Source organism: Lissotriton vulgaris, chromosome 7, assembly GCF_964263255.1.
Source record: "Lissotriton vulgaris chromosome 7, aLisVul1.2, whole genome shotgun sequence".
In the NCBI taxonomy this organism is placed as follows: domain Eukaryota; kingdom Metazoa; phylum Chordata; class Amphibia; order Caudata; family Salamandridae; genus Lissotriton; species Lissotriton vulgaris.
Genome location: NC_141695.1, coordinates 842276231 through 842299028, shown reverse-complemented (window position 1 = coordinate 842299028; position 22798 = coordinate 842276231). Strand labels below are relative to the sequence as shown.

Sequence of the window (22798 nt, the reverse complement as noted above, 5' to 3'; positions counted from 1 at the left end):
ATAGTACTGTCAGATGGGCAATTCGGGACTTTTTAAAGTTGAATTTGTAACCCTCTGCTGCGAACCCAAGTATAATGGTGTTCACTCTCTTCAAGTGCGTATCCAAGTCGTCATCTGTGAGATAAATATCATCTACGTAAGATAATGCTTCATCATCATAGATTTGTAGTAACTCTGTTACCCTAGCTGAGAATAGTCCTGGGCTGTTCTTGAACCCCTGTGGGAGTCGACAGAATTTTTTCTGCGACCCAAATGCGGAGAAAGCGGTCAAGTATCTGCTTTCTGGTGCAATGTTTTGACAAAAGAAACCATTAGAAATGTCTAATGTTGTTTTGTATTTTTTCCTAACTATGTTATTCATTAGGGCTGCACTATGCGAGTTTTGTACTGCAAAAGTTTTGCAACATGTATTAAGATGTCTGTAGTCCAAAACTAGACGATATGAATTGTCTGGCTTGGAGACAGGAAACAAAGGATTGTTCATTTGAGAGGTGCATGTTTCAATCACCCCCTGGTACTCAAGTTGATCTAAGATCTCCCTGACCTGTTTTTTAGCTTCTTGCTTTATGGGATACTGCCGTTGGGCAGTTGGTTCACTTTTTAGTTGGATTTTGTGAGGCGGTGAATCCTCATCCCATCCTACATGATTTTTATACAATGCAGGTGCCTGGGCTACTGCCCATTTCCTTGCATATGTGTATTTTTTATGAATCGGTATGTGATTCGAGAAGGCAGGCATAATCACTTCTTCGCCACGAGGGCACTCCCTGACAAACTCCGGGGGCCAATCTTTTTCAGCTAACAGAATATCATAGCCTTTTGAGAGCTTATCCCAAAATAGACCCTTAATTTTCCTAGTCTTATCACCCTCCATACGCAATGTTATTTCGTATATTTTATGGGGCTCGCTAAGTCTGGCGTCGGCAGTTTCAACCTGAATGTATTCATTCGTGTCCACTGTCTCCAGATGACTCATCAAGTTCTTGCGCGCTATACTGATCTCTGCTGCACTGTCCAACATTGTCAATGCCCACTCCCCGTTTTTCAACTGTGTCCTCAGTATTCTCGGCATGGTTGATTACTCTAATGCTGGCTACCTTCTTTTTCTGAAATTGAGATTTCTTATTTTGAGCAGGTTCCTTGTCTTTGGACTTGGTGTGCTCTCCTGGGTCTGACCGTCCTCTTCTTTCCGAATTCTGTGGAGAAGATCGAGAGGGACGTGTATCAATACTTTGATATCTATCAGGTTTTTTTATATTATCCCTATTTCTAAGGTTATATCTTTTCTCAGAGGGCTCCCGTTGGGGAGACTGGCGTTCTTGAGTCGGAGTTCTTTCCCTCCGTCGAGGAGACCTTCCTCTGGACTGGAAAACTTTTTCCTTGGGAGTGGATTGTTTATTTCCATCCCAGCTCTTTTTAGGAGTGTTTAAATTATTTTTAATAAATAATTTTTCAGGATTTTCGAGCAGTTGGGGCTTAACTGGTTTTCCACCCAAGCTGTCTCTACCTAATTCTTCATAGCATTTTTCTATGATTTTTGCAAGCTCAACAGGATCTTTTATGTCTGTTTCCCTCAACTTCTGGCGAATCGCCACAGATGCTGCTTCTCCCTTTACGTTGGCTAATAATATAGCCGTGACCTGCTTGAAATCTTTCAGTAATTTCATACCTAGATTTAAAGCGGGCTCTGGACCGAATTCATTTTGAATCTGTTTTAGCACGTCTGGTATTACCGCCATAGACGGAACACCGTGTGTTTTTGTGTAAATGGAAGCAAAGACTGTACCCCAAGTGTCGCAGTCCTCCACGTGTGGTGCGATTCCCATAGGAAGGCAGATGGTCAAGATTCTGTGTTTCTCTATAGGGGTAGTATCAGGAAATACTGCCTCTATTTGAGTGATTTTCTGGGCTAACCAGAAAGGAATTTGTTCCCGTTTTACGGGTGTTTTACCAAGACATGACTGTATGTTCTGTGGTGTAATTTTATTTGTGTTCCCCTGATGAGGGGTCAGCTGTGGAGTATTAACAGCTGGCTGGACTGTTGCAGTCCGTATTACATATTGGACTAATTGCCTATGTATTTTTATTAATGTGTTTAGCTGTGCTAACAGCTCCTCCTTAGACATTTTTATAATGTCAGGATGTGGTGTGTAGCTGGCTAGAACCGGCCACGTGGCTCCTGGTCTACCTAGAGGACCGAGCCTAGTTATGTGATTATTGTGTTTTAGGGCGCCATTAAACCAGAGCAGGTGCTCTTGAAATTTAAGTGGAATTTCAACCTCCTCGAAAGGGGTGTACTCATCCGGAGGTTCCTCTATTTTATAATAGTGAAACTCTTGTGGTATAGCGTTTACCGCTGGAAAGTTTATCCATGAATAGAATACCTCTGTCTGCCGATACTCGTGAGCCTCTATCACGAAAATTACTGTACCACCTTGAGGTGTCAGTCCGTGTTCTATAAGTTTTAAAGTTATAGATCTTCTTAAGTGGACCGGGATGATAATAGCATCCGGGTCTGCTTGTTCGGGACCTTGCTGAGTCGCATCTACTGCGGCCCCAGAGGTTCCGTTTTATACTGACATTTTAAAAAATGCAGGTTTGCAGAGTAGGTCTCCAAGGAGACAAAGATTAGATGCACAATATTTTGGAACACTGTATCCTTCAACGTTGAATAAACCAGAGCTTTACATAGGAATCTCTTCCTACTAAGGTCGGGCGGATTTTAACCTTTCACCCACTCCAGACGTCTATTGGAGTATTTACGGGAGAAAGGGATGTGAAATATGCACGACTGAGTTACTCTACAAGTCTTACGTTAGTTTATCGCCTTACCAAACGTTAGGGCGCCATGTAGTGTAGTTCCTAGTTTCCCACTAGGCCCTGCGCATTGGAATAACATAAACAGTAGTATCGACATGGAACTGCGGATATTCCAGGCCTCCACTGACTATGCTAAACTTAATTGGGTTGTGTTACCAACTAGCTCAGAGGTCACTGGAAACTTTCTTCTCTGCATAGGAAGTGATCAGCTTCCTTGGCACAGACAAGAAGGGATTCAGTTTTCCAACAACCGTGCAACATGACAACTTTGCTCCTCAGATCAAGAGTCGATCTCTAGGGTCGTGTGAAACAATAGACATAGATTTCACTCAGTCAGTCTGGTGCAGTTTACTTTCACAATATGTAGAGAATAGAGAGACGGGCGTTTATCAATAAAGGTTAACATTTATTGAACAGTCTTTCTTCTCGTATAAGAGAAATGTATTGCCACAATTGCAATAACTGTTATTATAAAAAGTACGTACAGTAAGATAAGAATAGCGAAATAGAACTGTAAAAGCATTGATATGGTTTCTTAGCCATACAATGGTTTAAAAGTAATAAAACATATATACAGTCATATATACATTAGGCTAACATACTCAACTGGTGCTTCTAACTAAGCCTACCCCAGTGTGCCTGACCTAGGCCTAACACGTGAGAAGGGGGAGTAAGTAAGTAGCTTAAGTTAAGTTGGTTTTGCCAAGGTTTGTTTCAAGAATTCTCGTCTAAGGGTTTAGTCAACACCATACCTCTGAATAGAATGATGGAGGATTGGTATCTCCTTCAGGGGTCTCTCTCGATATCCCAGTCACCCGCGAGGGTAAACCGGAAGCGCCGGGACTGGATTTCTCTGCACGAGAAAGGCAGCGGCTTCTCTCAGCGCGTCGAGGAAGGAGGGGTGACAGCGTCCGCGGGCAGCTGGGCTGGATGTCTTCGCAGAGGACGGCTGCACGGCTCCTCAAGCGTACTGAACCACAGTTCGCGCTGTAGCGGCGATAATGGTAATCAGTAGCTTCACCACCACAGGATAGCAGGCTGCAGCGACAGAGTGCTAGTTTTTACCAACACGGGGTCATGCAGGCAGCTGGCATCAGCAACAGTAGCTCTCGCTCAACAGCAGCTAGCTTCGCATTGCTTAAGGCAACGTTGGTAATATTTATACCTGACAGGTGCCGGGTTTGACGCAAGTTTGCTGGACATAAGACGTCAATTAAAGATGTCACTAGGAAGTGACAGTTATCAGTTGCTCATTAGAGTTCCATTACTAATCAAAACATAGCAAGCGGGGATTTCCAGGTTTGCTAAGTTTTTATCTTGTTGAAGAACTCGGAGTGTTATCTAGGAATATCAGATAGTGACTGCTGCTCTGTCATTGCACTAATTGGTCGCAAAGGAAGTAGCAGAGAGTCATGCTGGAATGTGGCTCTGTGGCTCTGCTCGTGTGAGGCCAGAGATGACTTTTCAGAAAATCGCACTTGAACGGTTATGCCAATATAGGGAATAAAGGGCTTTATAGCCGAATAGGGGCATAATGTCACAGTATCGATCAGGAACCTAGATAAACACATGACACTTGTCATCACAAGTTTCCTAGCTCCATGATGGCTTCACTTTTGGTAGCAAACATCTCATCTTAATAAATCCTCACTGATGCCAGTGTTGGATTTATTAAAAAATGCACACAGGAGACACCTTAGAGAATCCCCTGAAAACCTACCAATCAATGGTGTGGTCTCTGACTAGTCTTAGCCAGCCTGCCACCACCAAACATGTTTCTGACCTCATGAGGTGCCAGCCAGAGCTCTCAGTTGCCAGAAACAAAGCCTGCTCTGTGCAGAGGTGCTTCACATTTTCCCCAGGCCAGAATGCTCTTCCATGGCGGTAAGCTTCAAAGGCGATGCCGCCTTTGAAATGCAACTCAGGCAGCTCCAGTCAGTGGAGGATGCCAACCCCCCCCCCCCCCCCCCCCCCTGCCCCCCCGTCCTGATCCACATCTGGCAGGAGGACAGACGGGAAAAATAATTAGATTAGGAGGCATGCCCACATTCAGCCAGCACCACCCCTAAGGTGGTGCAGGTGATGTGGGCAAGACTTTTCCAATTCCTCCATCTTGGGATGGCAGAAATTAACAGGTGCTAGGGTAGTGTGTGTTCCCACAAGACGTGGTCCCTTAGAGGGTCTAGACACGCTAAAGGTAGGTAGCCCATTGGCTACTACCTGTCACCCCCTTTAACGTCCCTAAATTTGGTATATAGGTGGCATCCTCGGACCCTGAACCTAAAGAAGATACAGACAAAGAAGAGCTGCTGACCCAAGAACAGAAAACCTGCTGCACACATTTTGGAGCGAAACTCTGCCTGCTGCTTTCAGGACTCAACCTTCATGGTTATTCCCCATTCACAATCGGTAACATCCAAGGTTGCAAAAGTCCACTATGACTCTGATTTAAAGTCAATAGTGTTCCAGAGCACACGCGCTCCCTTGGACCATTCAGACCCGAAAAAAGTCTTACTCTAACTTGCAGGAGGGAAGCGTTTGGAGTTCTGGAGTGAACCCTGTTGGCGCGCTCTGCAGTGTCTCAAGCCCAAGTCAGGCAAGTCGGCCGCACGCGGACTCAGTGGCTGCACTCATCGGGGACAGGCTCTCTCACTCTCGGTCGCACTCCTGCAGTGAGCAGACATTTATTGTGCCATCTCCTGCAGGGTAAGTGTTGACTCGCTCCCAATGGTGGGATGGCTATAACGATCCTGTCTGAGTCGCACACCCGAATAACATTGTTCTCATGGCGTTCTCACTTCTCCTACAGAATGGAACAAGTCACAGTCCTTAGTGCTTCTAGTGCCTCCTCTGACACAGTGTCACTGCCACTCTCGGTCCATGGGCTCCAGCCTGGTCAACACTGGAAGTTATCTATGGTGGTCCCTCTTGGCATATGGGGTTGCCACACTGCTACCATGCAAGGCTTCGGCCCTTACTGCACGGCATTCTTTACAATGATGGCCCCTCCTGGCATACGGGGCACAGAACCTCTACCGCACAAGCTGTGGCCCTTATCACAATGGAGTCTTTCACACAGCTATCCTTGCGGTGGCCTTCTCCTGGCATACAGGGTTTGACCCAATTGGTGCAGCAGGCGTGTCCTCACACAGGAATCCACTCAAAAGGGCTCCCATTGGACCTTGCGCCCTCCAGTGCTATCCTCATCCTTACAGGGCACACTGGTCCAGGAAGGCACTGGTGCTACTGGCTTCAGGGCAGGTGGTCTTGGATGTCCCCTTATTCTGTAGGGAGACTAGCAGTCTTTGACCCCCAGTCCTGGTCACAGTCCTGCAAAACTTCCTCTCCTCACACAGCCCATCTGGCTGCTTGGCAGATGACAATTTACCCTTCTTACAGTAAATTTCCGGACACCAAATGTGATTTAGGCTCTGAGACTTTAAAGTTTAATGTTGGGAATCTTCTTCTTTTGAAGTGCATACTCCGGTGCTCCCTCTTCCTCTTAAAAAGCAGTCTTTCACAGCAAGGATGTCTCTGAAGCTGATAGTTTCACAACACAGGCTGCAGGTAAGCATGGGCGAATTTTGCGAATCTCGCGTTCGCGAATTTTGCGGATTTGCGAACTCGCAATCCGCAAAAATCCGCGAATTCTCGCGAATTTTTTTTTTGTGTTCGCGCGGGTTTCTGCCAGTTCGCGAGGGTTTTGTACAATTTCGCAAACGCGAACTTACCTGTCGGTTCGCAAGTTTTGCGAACTTGTTGTTTCTACGTGTCCAGCCTGTTTGGGACACTCTTCTTCATCACTGCCACCCTCTGTCACCACTGCCACTCTCTGACTACTCATGTCACCCTCTGGCCCACCCATGCCACCCTCTGTTTCATTACAGCACCCTCTGGTTGTCCAGTGCACATTATTGTGGCAAAGCAAAGCACACCTTCCCTGCCTCAAGTGACCTGAATTAATTTGGGGCTGATTAATGTGTCACAGAATATTTTTTTAGCTGGCACCTGCTTCCTTAGTGCTTCCTGATTAGTGATCTTTTGCACTTGCTAAGTGCTTTCATTGTTGCAAAATTAGTTACAACACCTGCCCTGCCCCAACTGACAATAATGAATTAGGGGCTGATTAATGTGTCACTGTTGGATTTGAACTTCCAGCCTGGCTCCTGCTTGTCTCCCTTAGCTGTAATTCAGGACCTTTGTGGCATATGTGTAACTATTCTGAGGGTCAGAGCAGGGTCACATAATAGTTGCAAGTAGGCAACTGAACTCTGGAGGGGCCCCTCAGGAAGCACTACAGGAAATGGCTACTAATGATGAGCTTGAACTTTTGAATCTGGTAAGTAGTTTCAGTTTTGCTAAGATCGTATTTCTGCAATTTAGCGCTTATTCGCGGGGCGCAAAGTTGAACTGGGAAGCCGCAAACTCACGCGAACAGTGCGAGCAAGCCATAAAATCCGCTGCTCGCGGATTTGCGGATTTCGCAGGAAATTCGCGAATCTCGCGGATTGCGAATTTACCGAAAATCCGCAAAATCCGTGAGCGGAACGGATTTTCCGCCCATACTTAGCTGCAGGAGAGACTAGGGTTCACACCCAGATGTCAGCCACAATGATATGTTCATCAAATGGTTAGCCCAAGGCCCCCAGCCTTATCTTTATGATTCTATTTTCACCCCCCATGCCCAGTCGCCTTCTTTGTGACCTCTCACTGAATCAAGGAGCACACTATGAAGTGTGCAGAGGAGGCGTGAGCCTCCATTCCCCAGTTTATGTCCTACACAGCTTACAGAAAAGCAACAATCAACACATCTGTCTGGGTGGATCTCTCTATATTCTTTACATGTTTCACCATGTGGACCTGAGTCTTGGAACCCAGGTCCCTCCATGTATTGTGCCATCCACAGGCATGTAAACATCCAGGGCATGAGTATAGCATGCATACACTGCACAGTACTTTATCCTCCATACACTGTACCATTCAGCCACACATACATTCAGCACTTTCATTCAACAATCTGAAAGAGACTATAAGTTATAGATTTCTTTCCTTAGAATTACCACCAGGCATCAGATTGGATCCGGAGAAATGTTTTCGTAGCAGTACTCCAGCGCGTCGGTAGGTGGCGTGGGTCGACTCCACGTCTGTCGTTGGCGTGGTGGTTGCTGGGATGATGATGCTGCGTTTACTTAGAAGCCGCCCTTGCGCGCTGACGTCAGTTCTTTATTTTTCTGTACAACCCAGCCCAGATCCGGGGAGAGGGTGCCCCCTAGTCACTTTTTGACTAACCCTGTCATCTTTTTGAGGCTTCGACTCCTGGTGCACGAGACATGTCCAGCAGGCGGCCCGGTTTCAAGCCTTGTGACTCCTGTCACAAGTTGATATCGGTCCCTGATCCGTGCCTCGTGTGTACCCAAGAAGGACAAAGGCATGCGTCCTATTTTAAAATCTCAGGGACGTCAAACGCTTCCTCCCGATGGAGAAGTGTTAACCTTGGCTCAGGTCCTGTCTGCCCTTGACCCAGGAGACTGGATGGTAGATTGGAATTTACAAGACATCTCAGTCTTTCCTGCCCACCGGTGTTACCTACGGTAGGCCACGAGTATTTTCAGGTCACTGTGCTCCCCTTTGGTCTTACCAGCGCCCCTCGGGTGTTCACAAAAGTGATTGCAGTGGTCGTAGCTCATCTGCACAGATGAGGGGTTCCAGTCTTCCCCTATCCCGATGACTTGCTGTTGAAGGCGGGCTCGCCCTGGGCTGTCGTCTCCAACCGCCAGACTACGGCCAACCACTTGCATTCGCTGGGGTTCACTATTAACTCTCAGAAGCTCCTTTTCATTGGAGCAGTTCTGGATACAGTGCAGTTTCGGGCTTATCCTACCGAGCAGCGAATCTGGGATATTCGGGCTATGATACAGATTTTTCAGCCTCTATTTCTGAGGTTGCTGGGCCTCATGGCCTCCTGCATCCTGCTGGTAGATCATGCATCCTGCTGGTAGATCATGCCAGGTGGCATACGCTGGCTCTGCAGTGGGACCTGAAGTTCCAGTGGGAGCAGCATCAGGAGGAATCTTTCAAATGTTGTCCAGATCTTGGAGGGGACTGCAAGTCAGTTGCAGTGGTGGCTCACGAACCGGGATTGGGTCAATGGCAGATCCCTCTCCCGTCCCCAACCAGAGTTTGCAGTGGTGACGGATGCGTCACTCCTGGGATGGGGCAGACACATAGGAGAGGCGGAGATCAGAGGCCTCTGGTTAGATCTATTTACCACCGAAGAGAACACGCAATGTCAGCAGTTCTGTTCGTTGGAGTTTCCAAGGCGGCATTCGCTCGGCGATGCCTTTCATCATGAGTGGAATTGTGGCCTCCTGTACACCTTTCCGCCTGTACCACTTCTGTCCAGAGTGCTGAAGAAGATCAAGCACGACCAGGCTCAAGTCATTCCTGTGAATGCGGACTGGGCACAAAGAGTCTGGTACCCCCCGAGCTCTTGAGCATGGCCATCAATCCTTCAATCAGACTGCCTCTTTGAGAGAATCTTCTGTTGCAGCAGCAGGGGATGGTCCTCCACCCGAACCTGTCCAACCTCCACTTCCTTGTGAGGAGATTGAGCGGCAACACTTTACAGCTTTCGACCTTCCTCCCGAAGTCTGTAACGTCATCTTGGCAGCCAGGCGTCCCTCCACTAAAACGGTATACACCTGTAGATGGAAAAAATTTGTGGTATGGTGCACAGCAAAGGCTGTGGATCCCCGTTCTGCCCCTCTTTCAGAGGTTCTCCTCTTCATTCTTTCTTTGGCCCAGCAGGGCTCTGCTCTGGGCACTCTTAAAGGCTATCTTTCGGCCTTTCTTCACCTTCCTTATCAGCCTTCTCTTTTTAAGTCCCGGATTGGTAACAGGTTTCTGAAGGGCATTACTCAACTCTTTCCTCCTTCTCCTTTCGTAATGCCCCAGTGGGACTTTAATCTTGTCCTCACATCTTATGTTTGCTCCCTTTGTGCCACTACATAATTGCCCTTTTCGTCTCCTTACTTTGAAGACTGCTTTCCTGCATGCCATCACCTCTGCCATCCGGACAAGGTAGTCCTCCATACTAGGCCCTCTTTTCTGCCCAAAGTGGTTACCTCTTTCCACATAGGTCAAACCATCACATTGCCCACCGTCTACCTACCTCCACGCCCGTCCAAAGAGGAGGAGAGACTCTACCATCTGGACCCAAAACGTGCGCTGTCCTTCTACCTTGACCACACTAAAGACTTCTGGGTGGATTATCAACACTTCGCGGATTATGTGGGAGCCAAACAGATACACCAAGAGCAGATACATCAGTCTGCACTGCGTATTACTTCACACCAACCTGATGTACACCAAGGATGAGTTGAGCACACAGCAGCAGAACTAGAAAAGTGAGTGAGCCTGTAGGCCTCACTCCAATTACACAGGTTAAAAAGAACCTGTTCACCCCTACTGATCACTGCACTGTATGCTGTCACCACCAGGCTTATTCTGCTAAACTCCTGTTGAAAGCATACACAAGGAGATGATGGACGGAGTGCTGAAAATTTTCAGACACTCACCCCCAGTCACAGATCTGGGTTGAATCCATCATCGTTCTTTAGCTCACTTCGCCACCACAGTTCAGACACAGCTATATGCACATTAGTCTTGATCCTGTGCCTCATGGGAACAGTCCAGCCCGAACTGCCAAGCCATGTCTTCCCCGGACCAGAAACAGGCATCCTGGGACCGGTTATGGTCTGACAGCTCTCATCAGCCAGGCTAGCTTGAATCCAGTGGTAAAGGGAGCAAAGGACCCACGTCTGGGCAAATAAAGCAAACACATGCTCTCCATGTCACTGGAGTCAAGCTATCCTGGCTGAAGAGGGGTGCAACCCCCGAAACCGGTTCTGGGATACTTTTTTCCAGTCCAGGGAGGACCTGTCTTGACTTTAGGGCTGGACTGTTCACATTGGGCACAGGGCCAAGACTGATTTGCAGATGACTGGGTCCAAACTGGAATGGCATGGTGAGCAAAAAAACAATGGATTTAGGCCCAGATCACTGTACTGGGGGGAATGTAAGGCATTGTTCTGTATTCTGTCCATCAATTGTTCTTTTCGCATTTGTCACCCCGAATGGGACGGGTGTGCCCAGACGTGGATCCCGTGCTCTCCATACCACTGGAGTCAAGCTATCCTGGCTGAAGAGGGGTGAAACACCGAAACCGGTCCTAGTACGCTTGTTTCCTCTCTAGGGAGGACCTGATCTGGCAGTTCAGGCTGGACTGTTCACATTAGGCACAAGGCCAAGACTGATTTGCATATGGCTGGGTCCAAACTGGAATGGCATGGTGAGTAAAAAAACGATGGATTTAGGCCCAGATCTCTGTACTGGGGTGAATGTATGTTGTTGGACTGCATTTTGTCCATCAATTGATCTTTTTGCATTTGTCACCCCGAGCGGGGCGGGTATCCCCAGACGTTGGTCCCGTGCTCTTCATGCCACTGGAGTCAAGCTATCCAGGCTGAAGAGGAGTGAAACCCCGAAACCGGTCCTAGGATGCTTGTTTTCAGTCCAGGTAGGACCTGACATGGCTTGGCAGTTCATGGTTGGACTGTTCTCATTGGGCGCAGGACCAAGACTGATTTGCATATGGCTGGGTCCAAACTGGAATGGCATGGTGAGCAAAAAAACAATGGATTTAAGCCCAGATCTCTGTAGTGGGGTGAATGTATGACATTATTCTGCATTCTGTCCATTAATTGCTCTCTTGGCATTTGTCACCCCGAGTGGGACGAGTATGCCCAGACGTGCGTCCTGTGCTCTCCATGCCTCTGGAGTCAAGCTATCATGGATGAAGAGGGGTGAGACCACGAAACAGGTCCTAGGATGCCTGTTTCCAGTCTAGGGAGGACCTGGTCTGGCTTTTCGGGCTGGACTGTTCCCATTGGGCGCAGGGCCAAGACAGATTTGCATTTGGCTGGGTCCAAACTAGAATGGCATGTTGAGCAAAAAAATTATGTATTTAGGCCCAGATCTCTGTACTGGTGTGAATGCATGACATTGTTCTGCATTCTGTCCATCAGTTGTTCTTTTTGCATACCACCTGGTGAAGGTGTTAGCCTTTCACCACAATGAGGGTAGTGCCTTGGGCCACCCTTTCTGGTTCAGCTAGATGACAATCTGTGAGACAGGCCTACGTCATAGCACAAAAGCATGATCTATTTTCGCCTGTGACAACAAAATACAGCATTAGGGATCCAACCATCAGTAGAGTTGGGCACTCAGGGCAGAGGTGCCTTTACTTTGTAAAGGATCTTTCCATCCCAATAGGATCTATCTGTAACTCTCCACAATCAAAACTGTCCATTATTCAGAAGAAGATGGGTATACCTAGGTTCACAGGTGGAGGCTTCTTCAGTAAACTGGAAAGGAATGTTTCTTTGTGCCTTTCCCCCATTTTCAATGACTGCAGCTGTTCTGCAAGATGAATAGAGAGCTGTGCCTGTCGATTCAAATAGCTCTTGCAGGGCCCGAGCAGCACTCGCTTCCAGAGCGGTGGAATGGAGCCATGAACCTACTGATTCAGCTCAAGACACATCTAGCACTGCTGTTCAGGAAATCAAGGGCAGATTATTTGTACGAATACAGAATCCCCACATTTGACAGTCTAGTTTCAGAGGGCTTAGAATATGTATCATTTCAGGTCCCAGATGTTTGTCGGAGAATTTTTAGAGCGGTCAGAGCTTCATCATCACTTAAGACAAATGCTTGCCAATGGACACATTTTTTATATTTGAGCAAAAGAGAATGTGCATTATCCACTTGGAACAGCGTCTGATCTGTTGTTGCTTCTTATAAAATCAGGTGTCCAACACACTTACATTTTAACACATTTATCAGCGATTTCTAAATATTTAAGGAGACCTCTATTTTCTTCTAGTACAGGCACCTTTGTGGGGTCTCAACATTTTCTCAATGTCTTTTAAAGATACAGCATTTTGAGGTGTTTCATAGATCTCCAATTCCACACTTATAAATGAAGACAACATTTCTGTTGGGTAATGTGTCTTCAAGGAGAGTGGGTGAGATATAGGGTCTTTTTTTCCCATAAAGGGGCCATAGACAAAATTCTTTAAGAATAAGGTTATCCTTAAAACTAACCTAAAATGTATGCCAGAAGTAGCAATAATGTTTCACTTGAATTAACCAGTATGTTGCCTGTGTTTTCCACAACCATCATCTTTTTCAAAAAGAACTTTCTATTTGCTGATGTTCAGACATGTTTGAAATCCTGTTTTGATAGAAAAAAAGTCATTTTGGTAGGCTGTTTGTAGCATTTGGTGATGCAAACTAGGGAAGGCCAGTATCAAAACAAGGTATTTCGGATAGATTGTTTCTTGTACCTCCGGGCTTATAGTCAAGGAGGGAAGCAGTTACAGGATGACCATCACAGCACATTCCACTGGAGGAATAGTCGCCACAACTGCATGGTTCGCAGAGATGTCCATTAAGAACATTTGCTGAGGAGGCTATATGAAGGAATGAACACTCCGTCTTCAGACATTACTGCACTCCCAGGCAAAAACGTCAGTGGGCCAAGTCGAACTGATGAAACTTTTTACTTAAGAAGAGCCTCAATCCCACCATCTACTAAAATATTAACACTGCTTTGACAATTTGTATTCAAGCATATAAATGTATAGTTCTCCCTGCATTGATATCTATCATAGATTCATATGCAATTCTTCCACATCTCATAAATTGAGGTTTATTATAAGTGCACTGCTTTGAAAATCTGGTACTTGGGGCCTCCGTGGACTGCCTCTTCACCTCTCGTCAGTGGTGGTCATGCATCGAGGTGGATAAACTACATATTTTCCATGTTATTATTTAATCTTAATAGAGACAGTACCATGACTGCTGTTTAACTTTAGAGTACTGAGGTTCTCAGCTTGATGACAAGGAAGTATTCAAGCATGTGAATCTATGAAAGATAATGCCACCATAGAAGTATAGTTACAGATAAGTATCTTTTTTTAATACCATGGATGTGGAAAGGGTAGAAATAATTGTCAACCTTTGTTTCACTGTATGCATGGTTCATGTTACTCACCAGCACCTTCCTCAGTGAAAATAGACTCTATGGTTTACAGCTTAGACTCAGTTGTTGTACCACACCAGGAGCAGCTGGACCAGAAGCTGCAAAAGTCCTTCCTTCCATCAGAGTACAGGATGTGGTTCAGTGCAGTTTCAGGCCTCAGCTCTGATTCCTTTTTTGATGCACTGAGTTCAAATTCCACAATTCTCCCTGTGTGCACAGTATTTGGTTCTCCCTGTGCTCAGTCTCTTTTCTGTGGTTCTCCTTGACTGTAGACCTCTGTATGTGGGCCTCTTTGTTCACTGGCTCTGTGTTTATTTAAGTACTCTAGCTCTCTACCTCTCCCTATACTCTAGCTCTATACTACTAAAACTCTCTGCAGTTCTTTCCGTATTCTGGATGTCTGCCCATAGTTTCCCCTGTACTCTAATTCTCTCTTTGCCATTTCCCCTGTGTTCTAGCTCTTTCTTTATCTATTGATCTCCTTCAATTCTGTCTCTGGTTCTGTCTGTGTTCTGGTAATATGTCCATGGTGTTTCCTATAGGGTTCCATTGTCTGTTCTCCTATTATGTTAGATATCTGTTTGAGGTACTTATTGCATTATTCTCTCTCTACTGAACCTTTGCTTCTTCCTGTATTTGAACTCTGTTATTATTCCTGTGCTCTAGGGCTCTGTGATTCTTCTGGTACTCTAGGTCTCTAGCTGGAGTTTGAGTCCATTCTAGCTCTCTATCCATATTCTCCCTATACGTTGACTCTCAAATTCTTCCTGGACTCTATCAATGCTTCTTACTGTACGTTGGCCCTCCGTCTCTCATTCATTTTGTATTCTAGCCCTCTGTCCTTCATGCTACATGCCTGTGTTTCTTGTTGTATCTTTTTTTCTCTTTTCATGTACTTTAGCTCTGTTCCCTTTGTTATGCACTTTACCTTTTAGCCTTTTCTCTGTAGTCTAGCTATTTCCCTGTATTTAGCCTTATAGTTTATGAATTTTTCTGTTTTCTTTTGTGTACCCATTCTCCGTTTGTGGCTGTATTCTGATTGCATTTCTGAATTTCTTTGGTTTCAACCTACTGAAGTTTTTTAGCACTTTTCTTTGTGCCTGTTAAAATTGCTATGAACTTGTGTCTCTCTGTACTTTACCTATGTGCAATGCTGTAGCTCTGTGTCAGTTTATCATTCTTCCTGTGATCCTAGCTAAGTACGTGCTCTGTTTCACTTTGTATTTGTGTTCAGGACCTGTTTATTCATGAAGTCCAGCACGGGCTAATGTTCCTTTCTGTACTCTACCTTAAATCCTGCTCCTGCTGTGGACTCTGTAATATGCAATAAGTACAGTACCAACAGTGATCCTAGTTATTTATTTTCTCCCCTTTGTAGGACTTGCACCCTCTTCTGCCTCTCGCCAACCATCATCTCCTACTGCCACCAGGTCTGCACATACAGTACATCAGGGCCAAGAATCACAGAGTCGACTTTCAGCCTTGGAGCATCTTCAGTATGAACTCACAACCCAGGTACCTGGGCTCAGTAACACTGCACTTAAAATACTGGAATTTGTGATCAGTAATCTTCTGCAGAGCCTAGACTTAAAGCCCACTGTCTTGGACTCAGAAAGCCTTATTACAGAGCAGAGCTGTATGGTCTGGGTCGCAAAGTTTTATGAGACAGGAAATAGAAACCATGTTCCACTGCTTGGTGAGGTTCATCTGCTATGCAGGATCCCCAACTCAAAGAAATTGAAATTACAACCTGGAGCTCATGCACATTATGCTTTGCTACACCGTCAGCACATAGTTTATCTGAAGTTATGTCTTCTCTTATCAGTAAAGCATTAATCCAACTGATGTTTACTTGGTGTTGACTAAAACAATGTGACACTGGCAATGAGACCAAAGTTAGTAGGGATAAGAGTAAAAAAACATTTTTATGTGTTTCCCCAAGATTTCTGGCAGGGAGTTCAACAGTAGTAAGAAGGCTTTGTCTCCCATACTGGGCTTGTGAACCCTCTGAGCTTTCAAGAAAAGCTAGGCTGAAGCAAGAGATTGAAAATAGTAGCAAGACCATGCCACTGTGGAATGGGAGTTAAGAATATAAGGCCCACAGCCATTTGGTCTATGTGCATGCCCTTGACTCTTAAGAATATAAGGCCCACAGCCATATGGTCTATGTTCATGCCCTTGAGTCTAAACTAGCTAGAAAGGGGCAACCATGTCTAACAACTGGCAACGATGTATAAAATGCCTGCCCTGGCTTATGTCCCTCAAGAATTGTCACTTTTGTCTATGGTTGTGTCATTCACTGAGATCATCTCACTCTCTAGTGTTATGGAATTCTTTGATCATGTGTGTCATCATTTTGGGAATTTGCTCACTCTTGCGTGTTTTTTAACAGGAGCTACAGTATGCTCAACGCCAGCAGTTCACAAGGGTCCTCAGCAACTCGGCAACAAGTCGAGATGGACATGAGATACAAAACTATGGTGGTGACACAAATAATTCACACAGGACCAAGGTAAAGTTTACCAACTGTGCGCTTTTGAAAGAGACAGGTGGGTTTCTACTCTGAGACAGATACACGATACCAGTAGCGTGACAAAGTTGTTTTCCTAAAGATATTTTCTAAAGTTTGTTTTCCCAAACATATAAGAAAAATAAATGTTCCCATGTTTCACAAGATAGCCTTATTAACTATCAGTACACTTTGTATCTGTGATGAAATGTCGTTACATTTTTTAAAGGGAGTAGAAATACAAAAAGAAAAACAGAGCAAGACGTTGTAAAGTCAATAAGTTTAAAATAGTTTGTTCAGAAGTTATATGTATTTGAAAGTTTGTGTTGGGCGAGGTAGCTGGATGCATAACAGTGTGGGAATGTGGGAGAATTTCTCCCAGTAACTAATGTTGGGATTCATTGTATTTATTAGGCACTAGGGTCTTTTTTAGTGTTTGGCAGGCAGGATATTCTATCACAAAAATGGCTGATGTCCTGTCCTCCATATTGCAAGTGCATCAAAACTCAAGTTACTTTTATTGTGACATGTAGAATATCTGTTATGTTTGACAGTATATCCCACCTGCCAATCTCTAAATAAGGCCCCATATCAGTATAACCATTACATCCCCAGAGAGCTGGCGAAAAATCGTGTTGTTGTAAACCAGTTCACCAGTTCCTATGATTTAAAATAAGCACCCCTTTGCTACTTAGAAATTACGATTGACTCTGTAGCTACTGAATTCTAACAGCGAAAGGCAAAGCAGGTATAGTAACAATGAACATTTCTAATCAAACATTAAGTGACACACTTAACTGCTTGTAGGCTGCTTCTAGTTCTTCACTACCTAGGAGATCAATCGCTCCCACACCGCCATACCATCAAAGACCTCTAGTATTCCCACCTCAACTACAGTCAAGATTCAATTTGTGCAGGAATGCCTGTGCTGAGTCTACCTGCAAAAAGAAGTGCATCTTCCCCTTGTGGTCAACTGTCAGACAGTTGTAAATGACACATGTATCCTCTTATTCTGAGGTGGCTGTCAAATTGCTCTCTGTAAAACGACCCGAGGAAATATCATTACTGTTCATTGAGGTATTATTCTTGGTTGCTTTTAACAGGCAATTTCAAGTTGTGCATGTCAGAAGAAGGGATAAGCTAGATGTTTCATTCTTATCCAAACAGTAAAACCTGATGTTTTTCCCCTTTCTTACATAGTTTCCTGCACAAATTCTTCAAGTTTATACTTGGCCAAAAATCTACCAAGAGGAACTTAAGCTGACTCACCATCTCCATTCAACTCAGAATCCAAACTCAGATAAATAAATAGTTTGTACCAGATTTTGGATTCATTGCTGCACTCAGAATGAGGCCAACTTGTGTTTTTTTGTAGCAGGGAAAAGCCTTTCTTGTACACTTGTTCAAGTTTGTAGAGTAGTCTTGGATTTCACATTCGCCGCCATTTCAATACACTGATAAATCTCCTGACAGCCATATCAAACAGATAAGTGTATGTTTTTATATTTCCCCAGCATTGTGTCTGTAATAGATTAACATGCTTGAGTTTTTGCTTGTAGTCAGACTGGGAGCCCTCGGTAGACCATGTTAGCATAACAGCATACACTCAAACAACAATAAAACAGCCATCGGCTACCTGTAACCTATACACCTCACTTTAAGCCGCAACTCTGGCAAAAGGGGTGACTAGTTTCAGAGCTTCTCCTCCCAAAAGATGCTTCAACTGACACATTTTTTACCACAGCAGTAAATTCTATGAACTAATCACAGTTCTACAGAAAGCTAATATTTTCCTTTATGTTCTGTGAATTATTTCCCCTTGATCCCTCCTTGGTCCCAAATGTAGGAGGAAAATGGTTTCTACCCCATGTTTGGCTGAGCCTTGGCAGCATCCTCCTGGCAGACACGTCTTCACAGTCAAAGTTTCTCTTAAGGCTGTGTGCCTCTTGTGGGGCAAGGAATATTTACACAGAAGCCCCACACAAAATGTGTTTACTGCCTTCATACGTATGGACAGGTTTCCATTCACTGCAGTATCTGAAAGGTCTTTGGACTAAAATTGTCAATGACAGAAAGGGTTGACACCTGTGCACCCTGAGGTTTGCATCCTATAACCAGGAATCTGTGTGGATTTTCCTCTAGTGCTTCTTCTACTAAGTTAAAACACTTCTAATTGGCCTTGTGGGCTCCAGAAATCTAGTCAGTCTCTTCTTCTCTTAGGAAACTTGTATGACCCTTTCTAAGAAACCCCTTGTAGTTGCCCCTAAGCTGGAAAATACCTGGTACTCCAGCATTGGATGTTTCATAGATTTGCATGCTTCAATCATTCTCCATCGTTTATTTTATTTATTTATTTATGTGTCGTATAGAGCACCCGAATCACCCCCAAAGGGGTATCTCCGCGCTATAGAAGTGCTATTAGATCAGCGTAGGGAGACTGAAGAGGAGTTATAAGGTCAACGAGGGAGTCTGGAAAAGTTCGGTTTTGAGAGATTGACGAAATTGCAAGTAGTTAGTGCATACACGAAGATGGAGAGGAAGTTGATTCCAGTATGAGGGGGCCAAGTGGTAGAAGGCCTTCCCCCCTGTGCGTGATTTCTTTATCCGAGGAACCACAAGGAGTGATTTAGATCTGGATCGGAGTGTTCTAGAGGGCTGATACCGTATATGTCTATTGTTAAGATAGCTGGGAGCATTGCTGTGAAGTGGCTTATGCACTAAACAGCAGATTTTAAAACGAGTCCACTTCCGAACAGGCAACCAGGGTAGACCCTGGAGTAGGGGTAAGGAAGCAGTACTGGCTGGAGAGTTGGAGACCAATCGGGCGGCGGTATTTTGAACCACATGAAGTCTCTTGAGTGATGCTTCAGTGGCTGAGATCAGAAGGGCATTGCAGTAGTCAAGGTGACATACTACAAGAGCCTGTAGTAAGGTTTCCCTTACTGTTAAAGGGAGGAAAGGAAAAGCCTTCCTCAGGAGACGTAATATAAAGACACAGGAGCTCACGGTGGCTGTAACTTGCTCCTTCATAGAGTTTCTGGTCTAAATGCACACCAAGATTTTTCACCACTGCTTTTGGAGTAGGGGCGGGAACTAAATTTTTAGGCCACCAATCTGGGGACTGGAATAAGGGCGCCTCTCCAGAGAGCATAATTTCCGTTGGGCTGAGAACCGCTGAACTTTTAAAATAGCAGTAAAATGTTAAAGTGGCCCAACAAAATTGTTTTTTAGCACATGATCCACCTAATTTGAAAAAGATTAACTACAGCCAATAAGGTGGAAGTGCTGAATTGTCTTCTCTCCCTAGAGATGTTTACTACATGTGGTGTGTGAGAGAATCACTGGAGAGAGCTATGCTCAGTCTTGACATATTGACTAGACTTCTCATGACTTTCACCTTTTCTTCAATTCTCTGGACTGCTGCTGACACCTGCTTCAGCTATACTGTGCAGTAAGTGATTTGACTGTCATTATGACACACACGAAAAAGAGATGTGCCCTTCTTGTGGGCAACTGATGATTTATGCTGATGACCCTCCTATCAAATGCTTATACTGCTTGCGCTCGAAACAAAAGACTTCTTTCCATGCCAATTGTCTGACTTTTCCATCAGAGAAATTAAGGGATCGTGAGAGAGGAGACCACCAACGTTATATCTTCCGGAGAGGAAAGATTCTCCTTGAAAAATGGATTCCCTCTAATCACCGGATGATTCTGTGGGAAGTGCTTCATCAAGGACTTCCACAAAGGCCCTAAAAACACCAGAGAGTTCTAGGTTTAAGATGACATGAAATCCCAGCACTTTAGTATCTGTCTCAGAATTCTGACTTGGGTCTTCTTTGACAGGAAACCTCTTGAATGCAAGAATCAGTGGTTAATTTGCAAGAGAATGAGTGGTGGTACACGAACCTCTGTGCAGGAGCCTGCGGATTGTGCTATTGAATACCAGCATGCAGAATACCAAATATGGGTAGCCTTCCAACCACCTCATGCCTCTTAAATCCACTAACAGACATGCCTTGCCCCTTTATATCACCACCACAGGTTCCTGCTCTCTCCCTTTGTAATGTTTGTTCTGTCTTACTCTTATTCCTTCACATGGAAAATAAGGATAGATGCCATTGCTTGACCACAAAGGACTACTAATAAAAGTCAGATACTTAAAGAATCCCATGGAATAAAATAAAGCCTTCTTCAAAGTTGGTGGTAAAAACCACCTTTATAATCTGCAGAAAGTATTATTTACAATTACTATCATGGTAGCACAATTAGATCAATTGCACAACAAAATCCTATTGGAGGAAATAACCAGGAAATAATATTTTTGAATCTAGTAATGTAGTAGGACGGTACTTAATTTTATAATTCATTCACACACTTGTGCAGAATAAGCTAATAGACTTATAAACTGATATTTAACTACTGAATTGTAGTTGCTATCCCTTGTGAAGGTTGTCCTAACATTGTTTTATTTTCTATGATTTCTTGTTTAATGGAATTGATTTAATGAAAGGATGTGTGATGACATTGTATATTACAGCTATCTTATTTGAAAGTATCTGCTATAAGTGGAATCACTGTAGCAAGTGCAGTGTAGAGGTGGTGTAATTTTCAAATACTTACCAAACATGTCAGCCACCTAGAATTGGCATTAATGTGTCATTATAGATGTGGTAAGCTTCCTGTGGGTCTAAATCGACAAAGGGGGAAAGTATGTATTCTGTGCATATTAATAATCCCGTGAGACTTTAGTAGGTGGTGCAAACATTAATCAAACATTTCCAAGTGGTGCAGGACATAGAAAAGGCTGGGAATCCTAGTCTAAAATGTTAATTCTGAAAATGGATGACCGCATGATATAGCTGTCCTAAACATATTTATTAAATAACTTACTATCTGAAAAGAGAACTAATACTATTTTAGTGCCTCATTTAGTTGTTTATTTATAGTATAAATTTGGCAACTGGTCTATTATTAGGAGCACGTTTAGCAATCACTACTTAGCATCACGCTTATGCCCCAGGCATAGGATGATCATGCTAACCATACCAAAGGCCTCAAAAAAGAGCAGCATCCCAATCACACTCTTGTAACATCACCAAGCACACCTGCCTTCCTAATGTTGCCTTAACCCCCACTGTCCAATCAGGCTGTAGGAGGGAAGATGTCATACTTTTCATCAAAATGGAAGAAGATTACGCATAATTGCTGGGTGCTACATAATGTGTAATCAGGACACATACTGGAATTTCTTAAAAACTACTTTCTCACCATTCGTAGAAGGAATATCACTTGTTCCTACAAGAGTTGTGGTGGGAGATTCCCGTCCTCCTTGAAGGAACCATTGAAAAAGCCCCAAGGCCCTTCTGGATTTGTATGGTATATTCTTCCTGGTGTAAAGTAAAACAGGAGGTGTGGCAACCGGTTTCATTCAGGAACTCAGTAAGTTCCTCAAAAGACAGTCCTTTCAGATGGTAAACCTCGAAGAAGTGCTTCTGTTGCTCCAGGAATTAGAGTACCTTACTTCTCTACAGGATGACTACTTCCGCAACCACTCAAACCGTAGCCAGGGCAATACATTTGGGTCAAAGCCCTTCCTTTTGCCTGAAATGTACCCTGTGGATATTGAAGCAGTGTCTGATGCCAGTGGCAGCCATTCCTCAGAGGCAGAGCAACTAGGTATTCACATACCTGGACAATTCGCCCCTTTGAAGGTTGGGGGGGAGGGCTCACATGTAAGAATTACAAAGGGCATATGGTCAGAAGAGGAGTAATGTCTTCCCCTCAATGTCTTAAAGCTTTGAACCATCGGATTAGGACTGATAGAATGTTGGAAATGACTACTGAACCACAGTTAGGTAATAGGAACTAAGAAGAAAACAACCTCCCTGTATTAGATTGCCTAACTAGGAGATATGAGATTCCACATACGTACATGAAGCACAACCACTAAGGGACTGGGTGATATTGAACAGAGTAGATTTCTCTGTGGAACCTCTATGTGGGATTCAAAACAACAAGGCAGATGCTCTTTCAGTTACTTTCTGTCAGATTTCTCTTAGTGAAAACTCCACGCTCAACAATTGCGACAGGTCTTCAAGAAGTGGGGTTACCCAGCCTGAGCCCTGTTAGCGACATTGCAGAACAAGAAATGCCGGTTCTATAAAAACAGATACTGGCAACTGGGTTAAAAGGCAACTGTGGTTAAACATGTTTGCTAATGGCTTTCCAGGCTCACCCCTCATTTATGGAGTTATTCAGAAAGCTAACGTAGAGCCTTATTGGCTAATCCTAATAACCTCCCGTCAGTTTTGATACGAAGACCTACTCTGACTGGCCGACATGGCGATTTGAAGTCACTTAAC

At 44.5% G+C, this 22798-nt stretch overlaps 1 protein-coding gene across 1 annotated transcript in view; it reads left to right on the top strand.

Moving 5' to 3' along the window:
• The window catches only part of CCDC57 (coiled-coil domain containing 57), an 817765-nt gene that overhangs the window by 723749 nt on the left and 71218 nt on the right, over positions 1-22798 (top strand). The window contains exons 17-18 of the mRNA XM_086931199.1: positions 15303-15439; positions 16317-16436. Coding sequence (XP_086787325.1) covers positions 15303-15439; positions 16317-16436 — 257 coding nt within the window. The remainder of the gene's footprint in view (positions 1-15302; positions 15440-16316; positions 16437-22798) is intronic.